We start from the raw sequence: 24588 nt of genomic DNA, 5'->3' as shown, positions 1-24588 counted from the left end.
TACAGTATGTCTACTTGTGTGGGTTTAGGCTGTGTGTCAGTGTTATCAAGGATATTGTGATGTGTAATATGTGACCTTTGCATGACTCTTTTTAACACTTTTATTGTTATTACAATAAACAAAAAATTTCTTGGGATTCCAGTCTGCATTTGGGGCTCCACCTCAGTTGGCCCTGGACAGCTAGAAAAAAGTTGCTTGCCCCGATGTGGGCTTCAGCCATGCAAGGGTGACTCACTTGTGGTGTTAGTAGTTTTTTAGACTTTCATCCTGGAACTCTTTCAACACTACGGTTTTAGTGGCTTTTTCTCTGCTGCTTTGTCAGGAAATACTACGTCGTACTTCATTATTTTTGCTGGAATCCCTTGTAATGCTCTGACCAGAGGAAGTTGCTGAAAACATTTATCGTGCAAAATTTACTGTCCAAAATGAACTGAGCCCATCCCAAAATCCTGCATAGTGACTGTTGTTTCTACACTTAAAAACCTTTTTCTCTTTTTACTTCCACTTTGATTATGAATAAAAAAGTTCAGTGAACATCCTGACTCCTGCAGTAATACACAAACATTTGTTAAAAAATTAAAGCAATAAAAACATTTTGTAAATGCTAAGAATTAAGTCTTTGTGAATATTTAGTGTACAAGTGGAAGAATAGAATCATGGCCTGAAGGAAAGAGTCTCCCTTACTTTCTGGGAGCTTTAATGCCATTTTTCATTTGGCATAATTGATCTCTTGGCACGTTGATCTCTTCTTTTCTTTTCTTCCTTTTTTAAACAAAAGAAAATGGTTTATTCCACAACTAGTAATGGAAATGGGAGTGGCAGTTTCCTCTTTTAGGCCAGGTATAACATTTCCTGATGGAAGGTCAGTTTAATTTCAAAATTATATTGGCTTGCGTTTTTGCATAGCTTAAACTTGAACTGTTTGAGTGCAATCTTAACTTACTCAATCAGCTAAATGTTTTGTGTTGTCGGAATGACCTAAGTACCTTTTACTGCAGGATGCCTGTGTCTTAGACATCCTGTGCTGGGTTTTCCCAAACTGTAAGTATGGCTGTGGAAATCCAGACATACTCTTTTCAGGAAGTAGTAATTTTCTAATCTTTTTAAAATCTCTTCCCAAGTTTATATCAGTGATTGCTGTTGTCTTCCTTTTTAGGCTTCTATCAACTTCCCATTACAAAGTATAGTGGGAGTTTGATCAAGCCCTTATCAAGAGGATGAGAAAGCAGTTTTTCCTGATGATAAAGCTGTGTTATGAGTCAAGCAGGATGTAATTTTTAAAGGTTTTTCCTTCTTGCTTTCACCTATCTTCTGATGAAGCTCTGTGCTGTTCTGTGGCCTATATTAATTGAGGTCAGTTTGTCTTTAAAAAGCCATGTAGACAACTGCTGCTAATCATGCTTTATTTGTAAAAGGTGAGCAATGTTGGAGCCTTACAGAGGCACTGTACAAATGAAGTCGAAGATGAACCCTAACTTAAGATGATAGAGTGAAGCTGATACAGCCTGTATGACATAAGCAAAGGATGTACAGTAGCAGCAATAGAGAGTGTGAAAAGAGCAGAGATGTGGTTGGACCGGTGGAGGGAAATTCTGAAACAAACAAAAAAATTGGTTAGACTGGCTTCTTCCCCTCTTTCCCTCCCTTAAAAAAGAGCAGGTCTTGCTGGAGGTTTTCTTCGGTCTCAGATGATTTAAGTTCTGTTACTTTTGATGGAGACAGATGATTCTTAGTTGAAGGTAAGTCTTTAACTGTAGACATGTAATACAGAAAATTTCTGCTCTTAGCCATAAGAATGTAAATAGTAACTTTAACAAATGACCATATTATATCTGTTTGACAGGGAAAGCATCTTCCAATTTACTTAAAACAACTGATAGTCTCTAAATATTTGCTTTCATGAATGTAAGAGCAGCCTATTTCTTGTTGTATTGCTTTAAGGATGTTTTAATGAAAGCAGGAGGTTTAATTTGAGTTTGTTTGGTTTTGTTGCTCTTCCTCATTTGTAGTCACTTTCCCATTTGTGATATTTATACTTACGCTGTAGCAAGTAAGCATAATTTCTCCCCGCAAATGTGAGGCAAAAACTAAGTAGCAGTAAAAGCTGAAATGGCATCACCTTGGGAGATAGAAACCCTGGGCTATCGGATGAATCTCTGGTGCCTGCTTCCTGCAGGAGGGATGCCAGCTTCTGCTCACCATAGTAGAGTGAATTCCTCCTCAAAAGCTAGCAACAAATGTCTTTGCACTGATCTTCTGAAGACTGGTCGTAATCAGTCCTTGTTCTTGGGCACCCTCAGCATGTTCCCGGGATGCCAGTCCTTCCAGACTATTTGCACATCCTGCTGTCTCAATCTGTTCCCTTTGCAAAAAACAAGGGCCTGTGAAATTCACCAGCAGAGAGAAGGTTTGTTTATCAAAATTTAAATGTAGGTTAGTAATCTGTCTAACCTCTTGTTTCCACCCTTTGTTATGGCTGAATGTAAACTTGAGCCTGATGCTGGCCCACATTTACTGGACATGAGCCAGCAATGTGCGCTCGCAGCCCAGAAGGCCAACCGTATCCTGGGCTGCATCAAAAGAAGGGTGGCCAGACGGTCGAGGGAGGTGATTCTGCCCCTCTACTCTGCTCTGGTGAGACCCCACCTGGAGTACTGCGTCCAGCTCTGGAGCGCTCAGCCCAAGAAAGACATGGACCTGTTGGAGCGTGTCCAGAGGAGGGCCACAAAAATGATCAGGGGGATGGAACACCTCTCCTATGAGGAAAGGCTGAGAGAGTTGGGGTTGTTCAGCCTGGAGAAGAGAAGGCTCCGGGGAGACCTTATTGCGGCCTTCCAGTACTTAAAGAGAGGGACGAACTTTTTAGCAGGACCTGTTGTGACAGGACAAGGGGTAATGGTTTTAAACTAAAAGAGGGTAGATTTAGATTAGGTATAAGAACGAAATATTTTACAATGAGGGTGGTGAAACACTGGCCCAGGTTGCCCAGAGAGGTGGTAGATGCCCCATCCCTGGAAACACTCAAGGTCAGGTTGGACATGGTTCTGAGCAACCTGCTCTAGTTGAAGATGTCCCGGCTCATGGTAGGGGGGTTGGACTAGATGACCTCTAAAGGTCCCTTCCAACCCAAACCATTTTATGATTCTATGATTTATATTCTATTACAATTCACCTATAAACATTTTAGTGTACATTAGCTGGGCAGCATGATTAGTTAAAAGCTCAATTATTTTGGAGCAGCTCCACTTCTAGCAACTGTCTTGAATATTAATTACTCTTTTTTTTCCTTACCCTTAGTTTTGAATTTACTTCCAGTTTCTCTTCAGCACCAGTGTAGATTTCATGACTCCCACTTCACACTTTTGCTGCAGCGAGCTGCTGTATGTCGGATCCAGCCAGTTTGCCTCAGCTCAGATAGCCCATTAAGTCTCCCTCAAAAGTTTGAGGCTTACTATATTCCATATATTGCTGTTTGAACAGCTTTTCCTTCTCTTTAGGGAAGAGTAGTCTGGATGGATGTATCCCATCCACAGTCATCCATGACCCCTGCTTGGACCACAGTGATAAGTGGCTGCTTTTGAGCAGCAGACATGTGATCAAGCTTGGCTTGAGGGTTAGTGGAGGCCTTTGTCTGATGAATGTAATTAGTTAAACAGTTCTCAGACTTGAAGGTTTGGGCTGCTGAAGGAAGTCCTGGAGGGTTTTTTTTTAAATGCAACTGTTGAATTCACAGTGGTGGGACAAATAAATCTTGCTGTTCAAGTCACTGGTGCCGTTACCGTTACAGCATGCATGTTCTTGGACATGCGCCAGCAGTAGTGAACTTTCAAGTTGTCAGTGGAGTGTGTGTGGGGGGTTATTTAGTGCTACTTCCACTTGCAAAAGTACTGAAATATCAAATCCTGACTATTGTCTTTATGAAATGGAGTTGTGGAATCTGGGCGGTTGTTTATGACGAGCCCACTTGTTTGGGTGCAGTGGTAATGCTAATTTTATTCTAGGTGGCAGTGCTCTCAAAACATAAGCTCTTCTATACCCTGTGCATTCCTTACATACAGTAAACATCTTATTTGCTGCTCTTGTTAATTAATCTTTTTTTTTTCCACTCCTCATTACCTTTGTACCGGCATGTTTAAGGTACTATAGGTAAGTATTTCCATTTTAAATCAATGTTTTCTCTGGTTTATAAATAGGCTGTTAACATTAGCTTCAGGCTGAGTGGTGGCATGCAAAGTTTTGACTTCATAATAATTTCAAAGTGTGTTGTTGATCTGTTTTTAGAGTGTTCCAAAGTTCAGACAGAATTGAATGTAGGATACAACTTTGCCATCTTAAAGAAAAACCACTTCTTAAAAGACAAAATTTGAATGATGTAAACATGGTTTAGACTTTCACTTGTCTTGGGAAAAAAAATGCAACCGCTGATCTAAGTTATGAAAAAATAGCTAATGGGCATAGTTGGAAACTACTTTCCATAAGCATTTCTTGTTGTTGTTTGGTAGGCAAGATTAAGCAGAGGTGCTTTTCACTTTGCACAGTGATTACGTGTTTGCCAAGTAATATAGTAGTCTGAATAAATCTTAGCTAGTAGGCCTGCAAGTTAATTTAAATTACTGTTAAAGATAGAGGGTATGATTCTGATTATCAGTCTAAAGTTATGTAGGGGGAGGGATTTACCTGCGTAGGTCTTGCATGCTGAAGACTCCCCAGCTCCCACAACAAGCTCTTCCATGTTTTTTTTTTTCCCCTCTATAAGTAACCTCATCTGCTGGTCTCTTCTGTGACTGTAAAAGAGCTCATGCATTTTCCTGACTAGGAGTATATATGTGGTTCTTGTAAACTACTTGGAAAAAGGTCAGTGGGTCAATATTAAGGAACACATCCATTTTCCAAATACAGTTGGTAGCATATTTCCTAATTTTAGGATAATGTGTGCGTAGTGAATGAGGCATGCACGGTGTTCTCAAAAGGTCCATGGCAGAAAGCTCTTCGAAAGCACTGCTTTAGGGTATTTCTGTAATGCAGTTCTGACAGTTTTATATTTTCTATAAAGGATAAACAATACCCAGTAGTGATATATGGTTGCATTTCAATCAAAGCTTTCAACTGCAAGTGAACTTAAAGTGATTTTTTTTTTTAACCACTGGAATTCTTGACAGCACACGTTTTTTTTTTTTTATATATGCAATGCAGGTTTACATTTTTTAATACATTTTGTTAAAGTACTATTATTGTATGTTCATAAGAATAGCCTGCCATTTTTTAAGCTGTTTGTTTTGATGTCATGTTGGTATTTTTGAATAGGCAGCTGAAAAGTTTGAGTAAGAATTATTTTTTCAGAAAAAGTTCACTCCATAATAACTTGCTGTATTGTTGACTGAATCACAAATGAATGCAGCTCCTCTTGAATGAGAGTTTTTTTCTGTGTCTACAGGAACATCTTAGAATTTTGAATTTTAAATTACTGAAAGAAAAGAAACTGACAGTCTAAGATTTTAGATTGAATTACTATTTATAGTTAATTTAAATGTTGTATTGTACTCTTGTTTTATTTCCTTGACCACAACACCATATAATCTCAGCATAATTTCCCCCCTTCCCCAGCATTTTGCTATGGCTTGTTGTTCTGATAGTTTTTGGTCATTTTGGTCTGTATCTTTCTGAAATGCCTCTTTGGACTTTGGTATATTTAGGAAGACACCGCGTGACAGTAGAAATGAATTAAGCTTGTGAGATGTCATTGATCGTGCTTATTTAGTGCAGTAACTTTGCTGCTTATCCCATTGAATTAGTGGAACTCACTGTTTCAAAATTTGTTTTTGACTTCAGTAACTAAAAGCTGACCTGCTGCTGCTTCTCCGCATGCCACTGTCATTTCTCCTCTGTAGTGCCTTACAGTTTGAAGTTTCTTTGTTTTATTCTAAAGTATTTATTTTTTGACAAGCATATATAGTTGTGCTGGCAAATACTACATTGTAGTAATGTGAATTTTCATTTATCAGGCAGCTTTACAGTCCCAGAATGTTTTTAGTTAATGGATGGGACGCTGTCAAACAGATTTTGGCAAAAGTTGCTTTGTAAAATTCACTGACTTCTTAATGCTTTTCTCCTGATGGTACTTTGGCACAATCCCCTTCCAAAAGTACAGCAGCTGAAAACGCTATTTTTCTGGCTGTTAAATAATTTTTGATGTGTTTGAGGTGAGCGTTCAACAGAAGCAAAATCACTTTGTCAAAGAGCTTCATTTGATACACTTAATGCTCCAACTGCCTTTCTAAACGCATTTTTGCAGAATGCAAAGCCTCTGTGCGTTGAAAATGTCAGCAGAGCTTGAATTACTGATCACGTGCTGGATTGAAAAAAGTAAAACATTTCGAACTGCAGCAGCTGAAGGGAAAAGGTGAAACACACCTGCTCTATAAATAGCTTATGTAGCGAACGCACGCTTTTCTGCCTGCAACTCTTTTGTTGTCTTTAAATAATAATGAACGAGCTTTTTAGTTTAAAAGTGAAACATCAGTGTTCTTGGAATGGGTAAATATTTCCAGCAAAGGTTTATAACTTTGTGTAAAAGAGGGATTTTTTCCCTTTAAAGGGAAATACCTATTTGGAGTAAGAGCTTGCAGCTTTTAGCTGAAGATACTTTTACTGCTCCTTGGGATCTGTTAGTGAAATGTCATTTCTTCGAGTCCCTGCACAGGTGATTCGTTTTGCCTTCTTCCAGGAACATGTAACATCTCTCTTCTTGGCAGGCTATAAATTACTGCTGGTGAAAGCTTTCTAGCAAAGCACAGTGCATCAATTTTTTACCTGCTACTAACTTTTCGTACTTTATTTAGAAAATATTAGATGGTTAGGTTAAAAAAGATGAAGGCTATGTCTGTGGGAGGGGAACAGCCCTCCCTGTTGAGTACTCTGCAGTGTTGGGCGCAGTGGAGAAGGTGGCATTTGATGTCTGGTAGGTTAAATTATAACAGCCCTACCAGGGCTTCTGAGCTGAAATTTCCTGAATTGTTTTCTCTGCTGTGTTGAAAATGTTGTTAAAGGTCCTATTTACTAACAACAATTTTTCTTTAAAAACACAAATAGAAAAAGAGGAGGAAAAAAGCGTTTCATAATTACCAGGCATAGTACATCATTGCAGCATAGTTCATACAGAGCTTCTACATTTTAGCCTGCAAGGGCAGCTGATGTTTTTGTTTAAACGCTCTGTAATTTAAGAAGGGTAGGTTAGGTAACTTGACTGTATTAGTGCTGTCATTGTTTAGACCAGGATCTCTGTTTATAAATGTTGCTGCTTGTAACATGAATTCTCAAAAAATCTCAGTGGAGAGGGAGGGTGAGCTGTGTTTGTGTCTGAACAGTGTAGGGACTTAAACATAGGCCTGCTGTTAACTCTAAATATTTCTGGAGACATTCATCTTTTCAGGAGGGTTTTAACTTTTTTGAATGCTTGAATTGTATAGAGTAACTGGTTGGGCTTTTTTTTTTTTTTAAATTGGTTTAATAGAAAAACTTTCATTGGGCCTTTTTCTATAGGAGTTCAGGTACTTACTGAGAGTAGGAAGGAGTGGGATCAGGCCCTTTCAGTTTCAAGTGTTAAGCTTTTCTTCAGCTCATAGATGAGAGACGGTTTTATGTATGCTTCATAGGAAAGTGATGTTAAAAAGAAAAATCTCCTATGCAGTTTCTTTGGGACAACCAATCCAACTTGCACTTACTGGGAATTAGCCTGAAATAAATAGAGCTGGCTAAGTTCTAACAAAGTCTCTCTTTTTGAGAGAAGGCACCTACAGGAGCATGCCGTGACTGCTTAACAACCAAAGGGAAAGGCAGAGGGAGGAGCTCATGATGCGAGGGGCAAGTCCACTCCCTTTCTCTGTGCAAGTGTTGAGTGAAGACAAGAGCAAGAATACCGTGTACGCCTGGGCTTGTTCGTCCACCCCGCTTCCTCTCTGTGCACGTTGCAGCTTACAGCCTCTTCAGCCTCGACTCTTAACTACTTTAACTGGTAAACATCCTCTTGCAAAGTCGAGGTCAATGTGTGCAAATGACCTTCTTCAGGGTAGAGTATCAGAGTTCTGCAGTTGAATGTAATCCAAACAGTGATGCTGAGGGCACAACCTGCTCTGAAATGTACAGTGTAAACAAATGGAAAAAATGAGAGATTTTCCTCTTTGTTTCCTGTAACTTGAAGAGCTTTTTAAAAACAATTAGAGATACAACATTTTGGACTAGAGCAACGTATATTTTTCTTTTTTTTTCCGACCTAATTTTCATGTGATACCGTTTCCTACAATACACTTTTCTGGTATTTCAAGAATACTAGATCAGGTTTGGACTTTGAGGGAGTGTGGTTTTATATTATTTCCATTATAAATAATTAATGTATAACACCTTACTTGTAGTGTCCATCCCAGATTTTATATGCACTGTCTGTTCATATTTAATACTGGTACGACATACGAAATTTAGTTATATTGCCCTGTATCTATGCCTCTGACTTAATGCTTGAGCCAAAATCAATGTCATGCTTATGTAAAATCCAAAACAACCCCCCAAATTCTGCTATTCAGTGAAAGTATTGAGAGCCAAACCTGGGCCTTCATGTTGGGCAAACAGAGGTGGCTTTAGGTCTGATCTTCAGAGTTTGAGACCTTGGTTCAAAGGTGCTGTGTTGACTAGCGGCATCTTTGCTGAAGCGAACACCTTTCTTACGGTATACCACACCTTCTTACAATACAAGAAAACCTAGCTCTCTTGCCTTGTGCTTTATTATGCTGAATGGAAAACAGAACCATAACGCAGGCTTCTGAAACAGTGCATGCGTGTCTCATTCAGTATTATAAATCTGATATCCTGAGTATTGGTAACTGTAGTAGTTTCCATCTCCAGAGAGCTACACAAACATAGCTGTCCTACTGGATCGCTTGGGTGAAGCTGAGCTTTAACTGAGCTCAGCGCTGGGAGAAGTGAAAGCAAAGAAGTTAAGTGACTTGTGTCAGCGAGTCAGTGGCAGAGTTGAGACAAGGACCTGGGCTCGGGCCACTAGAGTGCACTACTTCCCTCTTACTTATTGAGAGAATGGTTAAATTTGCTGGTAGGTGCTGCAGGCTCCCTGGTGGGGGGTTTGGAAAATTGCTGCCAACTTGCCGAGGTACTCAAGAGTTTCACATCGATCTTAATCAGATGCATCTCTGCTTCTGCAGCTATCATTTACCAAATAAATGTTTTTCTTACTGTCAAACTTCTCTGAATGTTGTGATGGAATGGCAAAGAGGGCTTGTAAACTAGCTTTTTACCCCCCTTTTATTTTATTGGAGATGAAAAGGGTGCGTACAAAAGAAAGGGTTAATCATATTTGTAATTAAAGCAAGTTCTTTAAGATATATAATTTCTCAGAAATGGATGATGACTTTTACTTTTTTAATGAAAGGTTCTTGATAATGAGGTAGTAGTATTTTACTTATATTATTAAGTTCTCTTTTTTTCCCCGCACAGGTTTCCACTTGAGTGGCACAGTGACAGAGCCTGCAATGCAATCGGAGCCAGAAACTGTTTGCAATGTAGCTATCAGCTTTGATCGTTGCAAGATTACCTCAGTGACCTGTAGCTGTGGAAACAAGGACATATTTTACTGTGCCCACGTTGTGGCACTCTCTTTATACCGGATCCGCAAGCCAGATCAGGTCAAACTGCATCTTCCCATTTCAGAGACACTCTTTCAAATGAACAGAGACCAACTACAAAAATTTGTACAGTATTTGATCACAGTGCACCACACAGAGGTTTTGCCAACTGCTCAAAAATTAGCAGATGAAATTCTTTCTCAGAATTCAGAAATCAATCAAGTCCATGGTGAGTTTGATACTTCTTCCTCCTTTTGCTTCATTCCTTTTGCTTCATTTGCTTCTTCGGTTTTGAGCTTTTTTGTGGCATTCAGGAGTGTGACCTGCTGAGGTCCCTTCCAACCTGAATTATTCTGTGATTCAGTAGTGTTTACTAAAGAGGATTCTGTTATTGAACCTTCACTTTAAGATGTTTAGAAAGCAGTACTTTTTGGAAAAAGAATTCATAAGCAATGAGCTTGATGTCTCCGGCGCTACTAATCTGTGGCCTGATCTGCTTCACGCTTGTATTTTCCAGCTATGAAAAACTGAGTAGTGGTGTTCTTTGTATAGCCACATTGCTTAAAGGAACTATCTTACCAAAGGCATCTTTTTATTATTTTGTTCTTCTTGAACTAATCTTCTGACACTTTGATTGTGTAATTTTGTTTTAATGGCAAGGCAAAAAAGCAAGTAGACGTTACTGTTGTTTTCATTCATTAAATATACTTTTATTATCCTTTGGGATTTGGTTTCAGTGTGAAGTCAGGAGAAATATAAAACCTGTATTTCAATGCCTTTTTCCTGTTAGTGCTGCAGCAGCCTACAGCATCAGCAAAGGTCTTTATCTTTCCTGCTCTTTCTGCTGCACATGGTTTTAATGGCTCTCAGTTTCTTGTACTGAACATCTTACGTTTGTTAAAGTCACACACAAGGGTGTGACTTGAGGCTTCTGAGGTGGCTTTTCTATGGACCCTGCTGAACTGGAAGCAGGTAATTGTGGGTTTGAGGTGACCCAGCTAGTTTATTAGAGTCCTGTGTTCCCGTAAGGTCCCTTGATAGAAATGTCCTCTAAGGTGACCAGAGCTGTAAGTGTAAGGAGCAGCTTAGAGGGGAAGAATAAGTTATCTGAATATCTAAAAATATCTTTTTTGTTTGTTCATTGACAGGAACAGTTCTTGTGTGTTAGATATTTAAGAGGGATGACCGTTATTCCAAAGAATTGGCAATGCAAACACAACCAAGCTGCTTAATATTAGAGAAGGACAGACACGTGTGTGTTCCAAACAGCGTAGGCAGAACAAAAGAAGGGAGTCTTTCCAATAACAGGACTCACCTGCAGCCCAGCCCCTCTCCTTAGGGTCCGCTGGCCCTGGCAGGCCCAGGCAGGCCATGCTGCGAGAAGGTGAATTTCAGGAGCAGGACTCTTTTCTGGCTTTGGAGGCTGTGGGGATGTGGCCAGAGGCAAGGCGGTTGTTCTAGTTGTTACAGAAAATAACGAGAAGGTGATTGGCAGAGCTGCCTGGTGATGGTGGAAAGAAAGGGAAGCTAAAGCAGATGCAGGACATTAAGCAATAGAGGAAGATGCTCAGATGTTGTAAGCTGAAGGCATGTGTCACGTGAGAGTAGGTAATAGCCTGAACATAAGGAATTGAGGGGAAGGAAGAATTATGGTGAGTATGAGTGTGGCACAGAAGATTCAAACAGTCAAGGGTGATGAGAAAAGGGGAAGGCAGGGGTGGGAAAGGAAGGACAGGTGATGGCTGTATGTGGCTGTATTAGCTATTCTATGGCTAATGCAAGAGAAATGACAAGCTGTTGCAGGGAATGCTTAAACTTGATCAACATTAAGTCTGTAATTATACTAATCATAGGCATGTTAGTCTTTGTCAGCTATTTTCTTAGTGTCAAAATATCTCATTACTCATTAGTATTTAAAGTATTTTTAGAGAGATACTTAATGTTTATATCACAGCCCAAATAGCAAAAAGAATAGGAAACAAAAAACTTAGGTTGATGATCAATTGCGAAATTTCACAATGAATTTAAGTAGGGTGGTTTAAAATTATCCACAAAACTGAAATGTTTCTTACACTTTTTGCTGTTTTCCTAGTAAATGAGATTGCAGTGTGTCTTTATTGACTGTTGGCATTTCTTAATAAAATACCAGAAAACTGAAGTAGAAAATCCAGGCAGCACAAGAAGATAAACTACTATTACCAAAGAAAGCTGAGTTAGAAAAGAGGATCTATAGTCTCCTGCTTTTCCTCTCAGACTCCCATAAAACCATGGTCTGATTTTTTTTTTTAATATTTACAATGTTAAAAAATTACAGGATTCTTTTAAGGAAAAAGTAAGTTCCTCTGATTATGTAGCAAGTAAGCATTCTTTTGGGATTCATCCTGCAATTCTGTGATTTTGATCTTTAATCAAACTCCTTACATTAAAAACATAAAGTTAACCAAAGAAATCTACGAAAAATAACCAGAAGAAATCTATCTGTGGTTCTAATAGCATAGGCTGGTGAACATAAGATCACCATTCACTCTGTCATATCTCCTGTGCTGCAGACGTTCAGTTTGTAATACAAAACTGTCTTGTAGAACTGTTTTGCTTTGAACCGTTTAACCTCAATAAACTAATGTTTGAAGAGCAATTATATTGAACACTGCTTGAAGGCACAGGTAAGTAAGAAGAAAAACTTACAAAAACTTGCTTATAAAAAGTAAGAGGAGACCTGGCACAGAAACACCAGAAACAGCTTTGATAAAAGGGAAGTCCTGAATCTGGAGTTGGAGGAGGAAATTTTTTTCAATGTTACCTAGAGGTGTTTTCATTTCAGGGTTGTTTTCTATAAAACTTCAATTTTAAGATTTTTTTGTTTTTCTTCTCTCATGGTAGCTGTACTAGTTCTAGTTTTCATATATTTCCAGCAATAGGCAGAAGAAATAAGCTCTTGAATACTATTTATTTGTATATAAGAATGATTCAGGATTTTGAAGAGCTCTGACCACAGCAGTCTTGTTAACTTGCTTACGAGCTGGCTAGGGAGATGGAACAACTCTGCAGTACTTTCCTTTTACAAAAGGTGAATTTGATAATTGTTCATTTGCTCAAAATTCTGTCTTATGCAGCAGTCAATGGCTGACTTTGGCCAACTTCCTTGCGATGGAGGTTTTTGGGGGAACTAGTGAAGTGACTTACATTGACACAGGTTTTGAAATGACAAATCCTTTTGAGTTCCTCGGTGGATACAAATGATGCAATATCTTTTCTTGCTTCATTGCTGAGCCTCACTGCAGGAGAAAATAAGGGGTTGCTGTTAGAAGTGCAGGAATGTGTTGTCTATTCACTAACTTCTTCAGGAGAGCTGAGTGATTTATTGGGAATCCTCTTCTGTATTTGCCATGCTAATTTTCACTTGGTGGTGATTACATTACAAGAGGGTTTTGCATGTTTTTAGAGCACAAAAGCACCTCTTACATTTGAGAAGTTCTGTTGTGTTCTGATTTTCTCATATGACATTGCTACAGCTGTACATGTTCCCGATGATTTCAAAATTGGAGATCTGTGGGGTCTAATCTTCTGTACTGAAGACCACTGTAGGTATTCATACTGATACCCTGACGTCTGCACTGCATAACTGTTGGCTCCACATTGGGTTTCAGTTTAGGGATCCTGACTCAAGAAGCTGGATCCTGCTTGGCTGAGGCTTTCTTCCTCCATGTTAATTTTTGTACCGTTGTAGCAGAGGAAGCTAGTAGTGTGTAAGGCTACGAAGAGAATGGTCAGGATGATGGATAAATAGCTGGGTTTGTCATCTTGGATCTGTCTTTTCTTAGGTATGAAACTTTCACTTAAATAAATTGGTTGGAAAGTCAAACTACATTCCTGAGAATTTGAGTGGAAGTAGGAGAGTAACTGCAAGATGGGGGGGGAGGGAAGGTCTGTTTGCATATTAGTCTCACATTAGCATTGATTTGTTGTTATGTGCATAGTGAAAAAGTGTCTACCTTTTATTGGTATAAGGACAGCCTAGCAAATCAATTTAATTTTTACCTTTTAAGCTGTACTGTTTCTTTCGTGAGTGTTTAGTGCTGCTGTTGCAATCTCTGCTCTTAGAGGAATTATATGGATTTCTCCAGACTTTCTCCCATTCTTTGATTCTCTGACTCTTGAGTCATTTGCCAGTACAAAACCACATGCAGATGATCTCAAATTTAAGAGGGAGAACCTGGGAGAAAGCGGTTTAAGTACATTTGTCTTCTTGGAAGCAGAGGTACCTGGGGAGAGGTACCTTGGCTCAGGGGAGACCTCATCGCGCTCTACAACTACCTGGAAGGAGGTTGTAGCGAGGTGGGTGTTGGTCTCTTCTCCCAAGTAACTAGTGATAGGACAAAGAGGAAATGGCCTCAAGTTGCGCCAAGGGAGGTTTAGATTGGACATTAGGAAAAATTCTTTACTGAAAGAATGGTCAAGCCTTGGAACAGGCTGCCCAGGGAAGTGGTTGAGTCACCATCCTTGGAAGTATTTAAAAGACGTGTAGATGAGGCCCTTAGGGACATGGTTTAGTGGGCATGGTGGTGTTGGGTTGACGGTTGGACTCGATCTTAGAGGTCTTTTCCAACCTTAATGATTCCATGTGATCTGTGCTTTGGTGAAAACCAGCACTGTGCCTTATTGAAAAAAGGGAGTTCTTTCTGTATTTGTCTGGGCAGATCTAGGTACATCATCTGCAAACATTAATCTGTAACATATATTAGGAGTGTCGGTGGAGGCATTCAAGAAGGAAACATCTATCCAAGAAATTTCAGAGTATCTAGTACTGTTCCTACATATTGTAAGCTCCAAAGGGCAATCCGGAAGTTCAGGTGGGTATGTGTTAATATGAACTTAGTGTGTTTAACTGAAATGATGGGGATTTCAGTGGAAAATTGTAGAGTAAGATAGGGCTGAACAACAGAACACAATATATTGCCGATCTACTAGAAAGGGAATGTTTAATATTAAAGAAGCTACATTATTAAAAAATTATGGAATCTTTCATACGGCTGTGCTTTTAAACTGGCAAAATTGATCGAGAGACTACTTGCAAAAGAAGAATGTAGGAAATGGCAGGTGAGTTTCTTTCCAAGAAGGATGAAAGTGAAGTGCTTCAATGCTTAGTATGAGAATTGTTTAGTGAACCAGATTTGGTAAGGAAGTAACAAGACTAGCCAAAACTAGAGAAATTTTCAGAAACCCAAGTAGAAGTAAATAAATAGTACAATGTAAAATAAAATGAAAGATTGATAGCTGCAAACTTACATGAAGAAAGAATTTACGAAATGCGTATTTGTAGGAGGATTTTTTAGATATGTTTAAATAAAACTTATTATATCGAAAATAAACAGTGAGATTTTGTTTTGAGACATGGAAGGTAAAAATAAATGAAAATAATGCATGCTATTCTGTACTGAGAAGGAAGTTCTTTCATCAGCCGCACACAAGTAGATGTTGCAACTTATTGCTATATAATGTTTGTGAGACCTGGATTTTAGCAGGAGAGGTTAGATATTGTCAGCAGATAAGTTTATGCATTTTGCTGTATGTGCAGAGGGAAGGGAAAGAATTTTTTGGAAGTTAAAAACTTGTTGGGGGTTTATTAACTTTCCTCAGCAACTTAGCATAGCCTGTCCTGTCTTCGTGTTTTCTGTTAGCACTGGCTGCTTCACAGCAGTTGCTGTTTTTCTTTGATGCTGTGCACTGCTGAACAGGTGTTATATTCCACCCAAGAGTTCTGAAATTAAGTACAAGATGAAGGGACTTATGTTTAAGCTTTGAATCATTTGGGGAATCAACGGCATAATAATATTTTTTTAATCATTAATTTTATGATCTTTGGTTTTATGTAATTATTGTTTAGAATAATTCTGAACACACTAGGTTTATAAAATCAGTTACTGTTCTGTTGTGAATCAGCATACAACAGTATTGGTTTCTAGCTGGGACCGTTGAATCTTTGCATAGTACTCAGTAAGTCATGCTTTTTATTTGTAGTCATTTTTCCATATCTTCTTCTCCTTAATGCTGCTGTGGGATGACATTTAATAAAATTTAACTGATCTACAGTTCATTTGTGTACTTAATAAGTTTTTTATAAAATTAAGTTCAAAAAAGTTTCAGTATGCCTATGAGTGCATAATTTGACATGCTTTCATTTGAAGACAACTCTTGTGATACTTCAGAAATAAGGATCAGTGAAATGTCACCTTAAAGTCTGCTTTCTGTTGTTTTAGCCAAATTTCACTGTTGATCTGCACCTCAGTAGTTTGCAATATAGGCAATTCTTAGTCTGTTTCAGTCAATGCTCCTTGCTTTGCTTCTACTTACTGTTAGAAGTTAAATTCTCCATATACAACACCAGTTCTTGAATGTGGTTGCTCATTTTGAAAGCGGTTGCTCTTAAAGTTGCCAAGTAAATGATCAAAGTGTTTAAATGCTTCTGCTTCTTAGAACTTGGGAGTTGATTATATTTAACATGTAACCTGCTATGACCATAAATATAAAAGGCTGTTATCCTGTTTTCAAATTTTACTTGGGTGTTCGGTGTTACAAACAGTTGTGTACAACGTTTCTGCTTTGATTGCTAAGATTGCAATTTAGTAATTTTAGTAAAAGAGCATGAGTAAGTATGCATGGCTGTATCTATATACTGAGTATAAATACTTTATTTATTGTATTTAACTGTAAGTACATGATGTAAAACCTATTTCAGAGACCAGTCAGGGCAGAAGTTAAAGCCAGAGGTTTGAGGGAGGGAGGTTAATATGTTAGTGTCTATAAGGTGACACAGTTTAATTACAGGTTTTCACATTTAGTATAATTATACAGTGCTTTTCACTTTCATAGTTTAAATGTGAGCTAATTTATCCTCATGACACCCCTCTAAAGCATGAAAGTAATACTTATCCCCAGTTTACAAGTGAGGAATGGGATTTGGTCTCGTTACCAAACTGAACTGCAGAGATTAAATTCAGGGCTGCCCATGTTCCTCTTTGCAGCCAAACTGTCCATCTGCCAAAGCCTCGTGGTGCCCGTTTGGGGCCACGCTGCACCCTGAGCGAAGCCACCACCTTTGGGTTGAACTTTCAGCTCTGCCTGGTGTTGAGCCTGAGCCTTCCTGCTGGCTATTGCTAGGGATTCATCTTGCAGCTCCTAAGGCAGCTCCCTCCTGTTGCTTGTTCGGATAGTTTCTTGTCTACTCACCTGTTCCCATGTCTTCAGAAGAAAAGAGGTAGTGTAAAAATCCTGTCTGTTGCCCAAGAGTGATCTCTGTTTGAGTGGGAGAGGAAACAGGCTAGATCAATCAGTGTTCACCTGACTAAGTGAATGTAGTGATCTTGAAAAGTACCAGCAGGAGAGACATGGAGATGGTCGTGTCTCGACCCCAAAACAAGAGTGATGTGGGCCGTGGAAGCTGGGCAACACTAGGATGCCTGGCTGCTGCTGTGGTGGGAAGGTGGTTTGGACTTATGCCTGATCGGACATGCCGTCTCCATGCGTTGTTAGTCCATGGCTATCACTGAAGACTGCCAGCGGTGTTGAAAGATCAGTGAATTACAACTGTATCTGGTGCTGGTTATATGTATACTGAAATTTCATTATACATCCTGATTTAAAATTTTGATCATGCTGAGTGTAGCCTATATAAGATCTTGTAAGGAAAAATTGCTCTGAGTCAGACTTCTCTCTAGTACTGTGCTGAACAGCATCGTAGAGCTCAGACCCTCGGCTTGCTGTCTTCAGGTTTTACAGTCTTCTAGCCTACTGGCATGAAAATAGCGCTGGCGTAAGTATAGCAACGCTGAGCCCCTGGGGAAGGTATATTTGGGATTGTGCTGGGAGAAGAGGTCTTGGTGGGGGCAGTGCTGCTGGCCCGGGGCAGTGGGCACCCTTATTCCTGTAAAGGAACCCTGTTGTTAAAGAATCTGCGGTAGCTGTGTTGAAATTTAACCTTCTAGCACAAACTGACTGATGAGCTTTTGATAAAATGTAAACAGTTGTGGAAGGAATTTTGTTTTTTGCCCTAAATAGGGAAGCTTAGCTGAGGAATCTTGGGCTATTTTTAATTCAGTTTAGAAGTAGCCATACCAAGATTATTTAAAGATAAATCTCTATTGAAGTGAGGGATAAATGTAAGTGTATTTTGTATATTGGTGCTTTTATATAGTTCCTTTTCACAGGTCTTTTCTCTGTGTTTTAGAGCAATGAAATATTTAAACTATTTGCAAGGTGATACTGCAAACCTGGGTCTGTGCAACAGCTGCGCTGCTTGCTCTTGTGTGGCTTGATTTCCCTTTTTATCTTGTTCTTTCCAACTGAAGACTTATCTGTATGTGTTTCATGTAGCTGACTGAATTGAAAGCCCCTTAAAACTAACAGACTAAAGATGGAAGCACTCACAGAAGAGGAGGTTTTTCATTCCTTGTTTTTTGTACTGTCTTGGGCTTGATTCCTGTCTTCTGAGACACTGTTACGGTTCCTGTGGAAGGCAGGAGAGTTCATTCACGTCTTCAAAGATACAATTTCTTATTAATCTAAGTGTGTGTGTGTGTGTACATATATATATACACACAGCAATTCAGTGTTCGCAGCTGTAGGCTCTGAAGTTGGAGGCAGTTTAGGAAGTTGCTGAGCTGGAAGATTTTTTTTTTTACTTTCTCAGCAACTAGTAGACAAGACATCCTTCTGACCCTTTAAATCTTCTGGTTGTATTTTCATTGAATAAATATTCCAGCATTCCCTGTGACAGCTTAAAAGCTTCACTTACATGGCAGAGCTGCAGTTGTGAAGGCTTGAATCAATAGAATCAGTTTTTAATTCCTATACATCTGAAGAGTTGTAGCTATCTTTGCATTTCAAGTTCTCAGGACTTCTTTGAAAAAGCAAGTTTTTACAAATCTGATTATGAAATTTTACTTCCCTGCCAATATCCCTTTTTTTTTGGCTACAGAGGTAACATGGACTCGGATTTAAAAGTGACAGATTGTGTAACGTGATTCAATTTCTAACATCTTCTCAAAAACCGAACAGAGATGGAGATTGCATGGTTGTGACAAGCCCAAAATCAAAATGTCAAGTTAACTGGAGTCTTGGGCATGCTTAAAATACCTTACATCTGGTATGGTGATGTACTGCCTTGAGTTGTTTCCCTGACAGTCTAGATAAGTGCTTTTCAGCCTTTTCAGTTTGAATACCTTTTAAAAAAAATCTAGTGGAGTTGCAGGCTTCTTCAGAAAAATACAGATTGCTAGATGGTGCAAGAACTTGTTTTAGTTAATTTTGTCAGCCTTTAGAAGAGGACACGGGTGGAAAATCACTCATCTAAACTGCAAAATTTGAGTTAGAGCAGCCTGTGGCCAAAGCACTGCCTGATGTAAATCTAGACACTTCAGTTCACACTAGGCTATTTAAGGTAGAGTTGCTCTGAATTGACTCTGTGCTGATGACATTGCCTATGTAAAAATGCTCCTTTGGAAGCACCACAGTCTTACACAGCTGTAGCTCTTATTTATGATGGAAATGCCTTTAGTGCTTTAAAACTTTGGATTTGTTTGGGGATTTTTTTACTCTTTGTTTAGCTTTGCAGAGCCATCACAGCTCAGAGGCACCGAGGTGATGATTTTCCTCATGTTCATCAATAGCAGCGCTCACTAGCAGTCACTTAAACCTGAGCAAGATTGCTAAAGGTACAGGAATTACACAGGTGTTTTGGGGAGACTGGTTTTAACATCACAGTTGTAGAAGTACTATGCAAAGTCTAATTTTCCCTATAAAAGCATTGTTGTATAGCTGCTGAGATGGGAGGAAAAAAACTCACCTTGATTGTAATGTTTTGTTATAAAATATTATTATTTGAATGCCTTTTCATAGGCTGTAGCTTCAAAGTGCTTAAGACTACTGAGGAGAAATTTAAATCTATTAAAGAATGTTTATATTAAAGCCAAAACATCCAAAACAGGACAAAACACAAATCCCAAAACCTCTGCAGTAGTCCTCTCTCCTGGACCTCACTTCTTTATATAGAACATAATGATTTCTTTTCTTGCTGTTTGCAGGTGCTCCTGACCCAACCGCGGGTGCTAGCATAGATGATGAAAACTGCTGGCATTTGGATGAGGAACAGGTCCAAGAACAGGTTAAACTCTTCCTCTCCCAGGGTGGATACCATGGATCAGGGAAGCAGCTCAATTTGCTTTTTGCAAAGGTGTGTTGAGTACTCTAAACCTTCCCTTTTTTCTCTCCCCCATTCCCCAAGCCAGTCTGTACTTGTTCGCGTCTTACTCAAAGTCCTGTTGTTCTAAAACAAGACAAAGCCTTGGGAGCGTGATGGCAACTTAATAATGAGTTGTACAGCAATGGACCACAATCTGATGTGTCTTGAGATCATTTTAAGGATATGAAGTAACATTTCAACCGTCTGCAGCTTTGCTGTTCTCTTCCTTCCCACCGCCAAAATGTTGGAGAAACCTGTAGAAATTAGTCTTGCAGCAGTTTGCATAATACACCTGTGGATTACTTGTGGAAGAAGCCTTTGAAGAATTGCAATGGGATACTGAAACCAAAAATGGTTAAAATTGGGAAGGCAAATTATTTTTTCTAGTTAAAAATTTCACATCACGTATTTAAATTACATTTCTTATTTAACAGAGGCAGAATATTTAACACTGCAGCATATTGTCTGTACTGTGATTTCTTTGTTTTTTCAAGTTTGTATTAAAAGACTTGTTTTCTAGGTGCGAGAGATGCTAAAGATGAGAGATTCAAATGGAGCTCGCATGTTGACGTTGATAACAGAACAGTTCATGGCTGACCCTCGTCTGTCACTTTGGAGACAACAAGGAACTGCAATGACTGACAAGTATAGGCAGCTCTGGGATGAACTGGGTAAATGCACAGACTTCAAAATCATTTAGGTGTTCATATGTATAATGAAGAAACAATTACATATTTGGGGTGGAGAGAAACCTTATTGTGGTACTAGGTAAAGCAGGTCAGTCTTCGGCAGTTTTGCTCGTTCAGTTAAGGTTGGGTGAAATTGAATTTCTGATCTACAGCATGAACCAATTGCAGTTGGAGGAGAGGAAGCATGGTATGAAACAAGTACATTTGCAACAGGTTGTAAGTACATGAGGATCTAAAAAGAATAAAGCAAAAAGTGGAAACGTAGCTACACAACTGAGGGTAAGTATATAAGCCACTAGTGCTAAACTGGAAAGGTTGAGGAAGAAATCGATTCACAACTAAAGAGAAATGAAGGCAAAAAGAGAAGATTCGTTAAGAGTATGAGACCATAGCAACAAAGAAAAGTAGAAGTCCATTACTGAGCAGGAAAGGAGATCAAATAAGAGAGCTAAAACAATTAACATTGCTTTACAGGAAAGGTCAGTTGTGACCAGATACATGACTTGGTTGTACAACAGAGAGGGGAACATGGGATAAATGGGAAGGGAATATTTTAAACTAGTAAGGTCTGAGGACACTTGCTCTAAAGTGTTCCAGAAACTCGCTAATACAGTTTTGAATTACTGCTTCAGGAGTTCTCAAAATCTATAGGAATTTGTGGTAGGGAGGAGAAATTCAAAACAACTTGAACGTAAATGTCACCAATATTTTAAAGGTGGGTAGGTGAGTGGAAAGAATATTAAGTAACCACGAGCATTGCTTTCCTAGGTATAAGGTACTTTCCAGTACCTTATATACTAACCAGTTGGTGTGTAAATGTGTAGAAGATAAAAGCAATAAAAGACAACCTGAATTATTTAAAATACAGTGGTAAATCTAATTTGTTTCTCTGAAAGATAATTCACTGAGTGTATGAGTGAAGGGATTAATGTGTTTATCTTAGCTGTAGTAAGGTTTTGGATGTTGCCTTGGAGGCTTTCTCAAAGCAAACTGAAGACACAGCCTAAATGGAATCGCCTTGTGGTTCATGGAACTTGGGAGTAGTTACCTGTGTTCTCACTCAATCTGGAAAGACGCTTCAAGTCTAGACTTAAAGGAGTCTGTCTTGAGTCGTGTTCTGGCCAATATAGCTATGCCTGACTTACGTGGCATGGAACATAAAAATAAATATTACATAACAAACAAACAAAAAACCTTACAGATGATGCCCTATGGGACATTATGTAAACACTGCAGAGAAGAGAGCCAAAGACCGTAATGCTCTTGATATATTTTAAAGGTCCAAAATCAAGCTAAAAAATTAAATCCGAGCAAGAATAACATGCTTCATTTAGAAAGGAAGTGTCAAAAGGAAAACTTAAGTTTTTCCACTGTTAAAGGTTAAAGATGACCATGATTGATTGCATGTTGACTGGTGGGGCTAAGACTGGGTATAACTTGAACATAACATAAATTACGTTCACTCTAAATGAAGCACTAGGCTAAAAAAGCACTAGCTATCTAGTTGAGATCATAGATTTCTGTGGTAGAAAGCCTTAATATCAGAGCAGGCAAAGCTCTGTCAGAGAGAGCGTAGATACAACTACTTATCTTCACATGTAACAACCCTTTTAGTATCTCATTTTTATGATGCCTTGGCTTGTTGGGGAATAACAGTTTTTGACAAGCAGGGCATGTGCTTAGTTGGACATGTACACAGCAAAATTGTATCCCACCATACTGAAAACTGGAGGGTCTCATGCTTCATTGCTTATGTGGGTTGAGCTGGTAGGTGGTGGGAGAGGCAGAAACGTGTTCTCCATCTGTTACCTGTAGCAGTCTTTACCACATGCTGCCAATAAACATAAAAGGTTTTGTTAAATTTTTAGTGGCTCCTCTTCTTGTTTCATCAGTTTCATATTAACATCATTTTCTTGACAGCACCTGTCTGAAGGCAGAGGAGGTGGAATCTCTCTGCCTGCAGCATCGAATAAGCAATATTTTAGATCAATTAAATTGGTTAGTGGTGCCATTCCCAAAAAGCTGCAGTGCAACCTCCAGCCTCACTACTACCTCAGCTGCTGTATTTGCAATCTGAGGCAGACCCTGTTGTTTCAGTCCTGAACTGCTCTGCTGCCTCTTACGGTATCAAAATATGTTGATCGTGTACCATGGTTTCAATTGCAAATGAATTTCAATCACTTCAGGTGTGCAGTAGGCTAAGGGTAGAACTTAACTTGGTTCTTCCACCTCCGGCTTGTGTTTATGTTGCTAAACTGTCCATTTCTTCCCCACACCAGTAGGATTCCTTCCACTGGTGCTTAGCAAGTTCTGTCAAAATTGTTATTAATTGGATGAATTCTCCAGCTTGACTCCTACCTTGTGTGAAAGTTACAAACTGCTGCCATGTTTTTTGCCTTGAGTTTTACTCAAATTAAACACATCCCTTTTTCCAGGTGAAAAGTGCATCTCAAAAAAAAAAAGTGTGAATGTGCAAAAGTTGAAGGAGATTTTAAGGGAGACCAGAGTTACAATAGCAAGCTGCAGAAGGGCAGAAGGAAGAGCAGGATGGTCCTGCAACATATAATCTATGCCAGTAGTGGCAGAGATAACTCAGACATTGGATGACGTTATCATTATGTTCTAAAATAATGTTGGCTTCCTGTCTTGTCATCTTCTAGGATGTCAGGGAACTAAAATATCAATAAAGGGAGTGAGGCAGGCCTTTGCATATTTAACTTTTTGTTTATCTGTTCAGAGTAATCTGGGAGTGGCATATATGCATGTCTTTAAAAAAAAAATGTTTTATCTATGATCTCATTTATTTCACACATAGGTAGCAATTTAACATTGTAGTTACGGAGAATTTTAGAACATAAAAAGTATGTAAATATAGACTCTGCTTAATAAAGGCTTGCTTGCTTGCCCTGGTATGCTGTCTGCCAACTGCTAGGCATATGGCCACTTTGTCAGTTCCATCCTGGCGTAGGTTTTTAAGCATACTTAAATAACTTCAGCTTTGCTCCTTGACTGGGTCACTTGAGCCTTTCATTAGATCTTAACTGATGCTTCCTGCCTGGCATTGGCAAGGGTACTGGAAGGACACACTGAGCTCTGATAAGAGTTCCTGCTGAAGTTTGTGGTAAATTGCTGACTTCAGTACAAGTCAGATTGGGTTTGAATGTTTGAAGGTGCTGATTTAAAAAAAAACAAACCAAAACAAATGCAAAAAACAACAACAACCACAAAAACCATAACAAAAAAAAAAACACCAAAAGCCCCACCCAAAACCCACAAATACTTCACATCTAAGTATAAACTGTGTGACTTGCTAATACAGAGTCATAATTCCGTAAGCAATTTATGATTCAAAAGCCTCAAGTTAACAAAAAAGCCTCACATGTAACTAGCTAGTTGTTTTTTAAAGCCTTTAGATCAGGAGGAATAATATAATAAATATGCTCAGCAGATTCCCCTGTTGTACATAAAATAATGGGTTGAGCTAAACGCTACTTACGGAACTCCAAAGGTGTAGTATTGGAAAGATCAAGATTACAGCTCAAAGCTATAAGGCTTGCTCATATACTTCTTATACTAGAAGAATTTAGATGCAACTTCAGTGACGCACTGGTGAACACTTCCGACTTGCCACAGTAATACATGAATGCACTTTCTAGAGTTTAGAGCGGAGTTGGAATTTTTCATGTTGTTGCTGTTTAAATGGTGTGTCAGTAGGTAAATTTCACATGCTGATCTTTAGGTGTTTAACTCTTGGTGACCATGCTTGAAAACTTCAGTATATCAGAATGATTAGTTATCTGAAGCCCATTGGTTTGCCTTTTTAATTAAATTGCATTGGTAAAATGGGGGGATATAGAAATGCACAGTAAATACCTGCTGATGCCTGTTGAGCTGAGATCTCTGATTTGAGGAAAAGGTCAGTTAACCTTGTTTTGTAGTCTAGAGGGAAAAAATGGATCATGCAATATTACTACAGCAGTAATTTGTTAATATTCATCCATGAAAAATTGAGTAAAAGTTGCTTGTTCTCTAC

General features: G+C 38.9%; 1 protein-coding gene across 8 annotated transcripts in view; it reads left to right on the top strand.

The window, feature by feature from the left end:
• Positions 1-24588, top strand: part of ZSWIM6 (zinc finger SWIM-type containing 6) — a 121196-nt gene that overhangs the window by 53857 nt on the left and 42751 nt on the right. For 6 of the 8 annotated variants that reach the window (XR_012671063.1, XM_075138160.1, XM_075138162.1 and 3 more), the window contains exons 2-4: positions 9502-9858; positions 19709-19857; positions 20387-20537. Coding sequence is in view for 7 of the 8 variants with exons in the window: in XM_075138160.1 (XP_074994261.1) it covers positions 9502-9858; positions 19709-19857; positions 20387-20537 (657 nt within the window). In the remaining variant the exon portion in view is untranslated. Of the gene's footprint in view, positions 1-779; positions 863-1010; positions 1740-9501; positions 9859-19708; positions 19858-20386; positions 20538-24588 lie in introns of those variants that run through there. The other 2 variants (XM_075138164.1, XM_075138165.1) reach the window with 2 other exon arrangements.

This window comes from Calonectris borealis, chromosome Z (assembly GCF_964195595.1).
Source record: "Calonectris borealis chromosome Z, bCalBor7.hap1.2, whole genome shotgun sequence".
In the NCBI taxonomy this organism is placed as follows: Eukaryota; Metazoa; Chordata; class Aves; order Procellariiformes; family Procellariidae; genus Calonectris; species Calonectris borealis.
The sequence above is the reverse complement of the archived record's forward strand: the minus strand, read 5'-3'. Positions and strand labels throughout refer to the sequence as shown.